Here is a 3,270-nt window from a genome sequence, read left to right as displayed (position 1 = left end):
ATTTTGTATGACATAGTACCACAATTTTGTGGGTAAAGAGTGAACTCAAAGAAATATTTTGATTGAGGGATTTTTCAGCAACTTCCCCTAAAAAATAAAGATTAATTCGTCTATTAAATTTTAAAAAGAGAACTATTTTAATGTATATTATATTTAGATTGAAATAGAAATTTCGAGAGGGATTTTCATCGATTAATGAATTCTGGAGGGGCTAATCGGGAATTTAAATTGCAATCAAACTTTCGTTTTCCCTCCAACCGCTTCGATTTTTAAAATGTGGATAAAACCCTAGCTCCAAAATAGAAACCAAACGAGTCGATCACAGTGGATGGATTCCAAGGAAGAAGCTACAGCTGAGGGTTACCGCCACTTCACCACGACGGATAATTCCGGAGGCAGCACCACCACAATGGCTCTGCAGAGGAAGAGGGCACGGAGAGTCAGTTTTGCAGAGATGACTTCTGTTCATTTCTTCGATCGAGATGAAGAAGATAACGAAACCCCTCTGGCTAAAGCTGCAAAAATGGACAGCGTTTCGTCCAATGAACTCTATTTTGGACTGGAATTGGAACAATCTAAGGAAATTGATGGCGAGTATATTGATGTTGAAGAAATGGAAATGCCAAGATCATTTTTGCGACCGTTGGGGTCACCTTCCCCTGGAGGGAGCACCATTGGTTCTGCTTCGTCCAATGACGGCAAGTTTCAACATGACCTTGATTGTGGTGGCTATTTATGGTTTTTGACATTGTATAATCAGTACTGATACTTCCATGTTGACGAGGATATGAAATTCATATAAACAACTAGGCTATTTGCACGTACATTAGATGATTCAGTGAACTGCACATAGGACAGGAGGCATTTATTAATGGGCATTTCCTGATTTCTAATGGTTACATTCAGACAAAAAAATTACCATTACAGTAGAAAACAGACAGTTTTAAGATAAGAGTCTGTTTAAACTTACTTTCCAACTCTTATAATTGCATTGGAATTCAGAAAGTATGTTTTGTTCAGCTGAACCATAACTTTTACTATTCCAAATTTCGGTGCACTAGTAACTCTTGTACCCTTGGAAGACTTCAGTTTAAGTTATAAGTTGGGTGGGTTTTTTTAGTTGTTGTACATACTTCTGCATCAAAAAAGCGTATTCGAAACTCGGCGTGTTCGAATTCTGATTGCTTTTGCACTCCGATCTTGGCAGTTACTGTCTGAATAACGATGATGTGCAAGTAGAACAATTTGTAAAGGTCATATGAAGGATTTCTTGCTCATTATTTACTTGGCTTTAGTCTATGCTGCTTCGTTGGTAGAAAACATGTTACACACTTACACTGATATTTTGACTTATATCCTCTTGATTTTACTAGGCGTGTACAGATATTACAGTTATTTTTCGATATTTGAATCAGTAAACCTTTTAGATGTTGAAATGCCAAACGTGCATCAAGGCATCAAGGTTTTGTTGGGAAAACGAGCAAGTTGTCAAAGTGAAGCACATAATTACATACTTCTCGGCATATATTGACCATGATGAGTAATCTCCGGAAACAAACCAATTTGGCAAAAGAATGAGGATATTTTTTAGGCTTTACTTTCCTTGTTCCTGTCTAGTAATATCTCTAAAGACATCATATACTCTTTACTTTCCTTATTCCTGTCCAGTTTTCATTATTGTTCACCAGTCACCACTTCTGAATAAGTAATTAACTTATGTTTTGTACTTTTATTATAGCAGAAGATAATTTCTTTGGACCCGTATCCGCCAGTTTTATAAGGCCTGGGCGGTTGTCTGATTCTGCAGCTTCAGATGATACTCATGATGTTACAATGGATTCAACTGCTTTTTCCATGCATTACCGTAGCCTTGCTAGATCAGATTCAGGAGGAGAATTAAAAACCCCGACAGTAGGTCAACTGCATTTTGAGGATAAAACACCTGTGAATGCAAATGTAGAAAGTTCCATGGTATTCTCTTCACTAAAAAAGCTAAGGCCCAAATCTTCTTCACCAATATCAAAATTAAGCGGTAGTCACAATTCCAATGAAATGAGCCTAGTAGTAGAAAACCTTAACCGATATGACTATGAGAAACTATCACCAGGATTGGATGCACTTTTGGCGGAAAGTAAGAAAAATTTACTTTCTGTCACTGCACATGATGATGTAACCGCTTCAAAATCACCTAAAAAGGCTGAAAATGAGTCTTTATCATCACCCAATCATGGGGATAACACTGTCAGCTTGAGCAATCATGCAAGGAAAGAGCAAGGTGTGACTTGTTATCGTGATAAGGCAAATGGGGATGTATCTGATGTTAGCAGCAAATTGGATGAGGAAGATGGCATTCTTGGAAGCTTTTCTCATAAAAAACTACTGCCCAATGCATTCGATGTTACAGCTAGTTGCTCATCTGATTATAGACCAAATTCATCACCATATCAACTGAGTAAAGTAATTATTTTTTCCCATGGCACCATGCCTAGGTGTTCAACAACTTCACTGGCTGCAAGTGTTTGCTTTTCTTGTTTCTTGCATGCTTTCTTGTTCATCTATGTTTCATGTTTTGTCTCTTTCTTCATCTAATCATCTTGGAGCTTATACTTGTGGTAAGTTTGAGAGATTTCATATTTGACATTCTCTTTATTCTAGATGTATAATAGTGGTTTATATCCTATTTGAATTTTGTCAGACTTATCCATCCAAGAAAATCATTTTTATTATCAAGAATATTTCATGTGGTATGTTGTGCATATAGAATTAGGGTAAAATTAATTGGTAAAACACTATAACTTATAAGGTTATCATTAGATGTCTTCTGGAGATGCTCGTATTTAGCCTATCCATTGCGCTTGCTTATTACTTCATACAATATTAACAATTTTGAATTATATAATTTAAGAAGACCGTGTTTCCTGTCATATATATTTTCACAAGCCTTTTGATATATTTAGACTTTATGAAATCCTATGGAGCTGTAGCTATTATCTCATCTGCTTGTGAAATTAATGTACCCGAAGCCTAATATTTTATCTAAACTTTCACCTCTATTTCTGACATATTCATCTAAAACTTAGAGTCATACCCTAAAAATAAGATTTTAAGTTTCCATAATTTTTTGGACGTTAATTGATTCTTGTATCAGTATAAGGATTCTATATTTATGAATACTTTCAAAAGTCATGAGTAATTTGATTGGATTATTCTGCTAATATGGCATGTAAACTTTTTTTTTTTTTTTTTTTTTTTTTTTTTTTTTTTTTTTTT

The 3,270-nt window shown here is 35.2% G+C and overlaps 1 protein-coding gene across 1 annotated transcript; it reads left to right on the top strand.

Annotated features, from left to right (window-relative positions):
* The first annotated feature begins 243 nt into the window (after positions 1-243).
* On the top strand, positions 244-3,124 carry LOC140966672 (uncharacterized). The gene is made up of 2 exons (XM_073426925.1): positions 244-698; positions 1,742-3,124. The coding sequence occupies exons 1-2, from the start codon at positions 329-331 to the stop codon at positions 2,587-2,589; spliced, it is 1,218 nt and encodes a 405-aa protein (XP_073283026.1). The 5' UTR covers positions 244-328; the 3' UTR covers positions 2,590-3,124.
* The last annotated feature ends 146 nt before the right edge of the window (positions 3,125-3,270 follow it).

The sequence above is a fragment of the Primulina huaijiensis genome, unplaced genomic scaffold (genome assembly GCF_012295235.1).
Source record: "Primulina huaijiensis isolate GDHJ02 unplaced genomic scaffold, ASM1229523v2 scaffold207632, whole genome shotgun sequence".
In the NCBI taxonomy this organism is placed as follows: Eukaryota; Viridiplantae; Streptophyta; class Magnoliopsida; order Lamiales; family Gesneriaceae; genus Primulina; species Primulina huaijiensis.
This window is presented reverse-complemented; position numbering and strand designations above follow the sequence as displayed.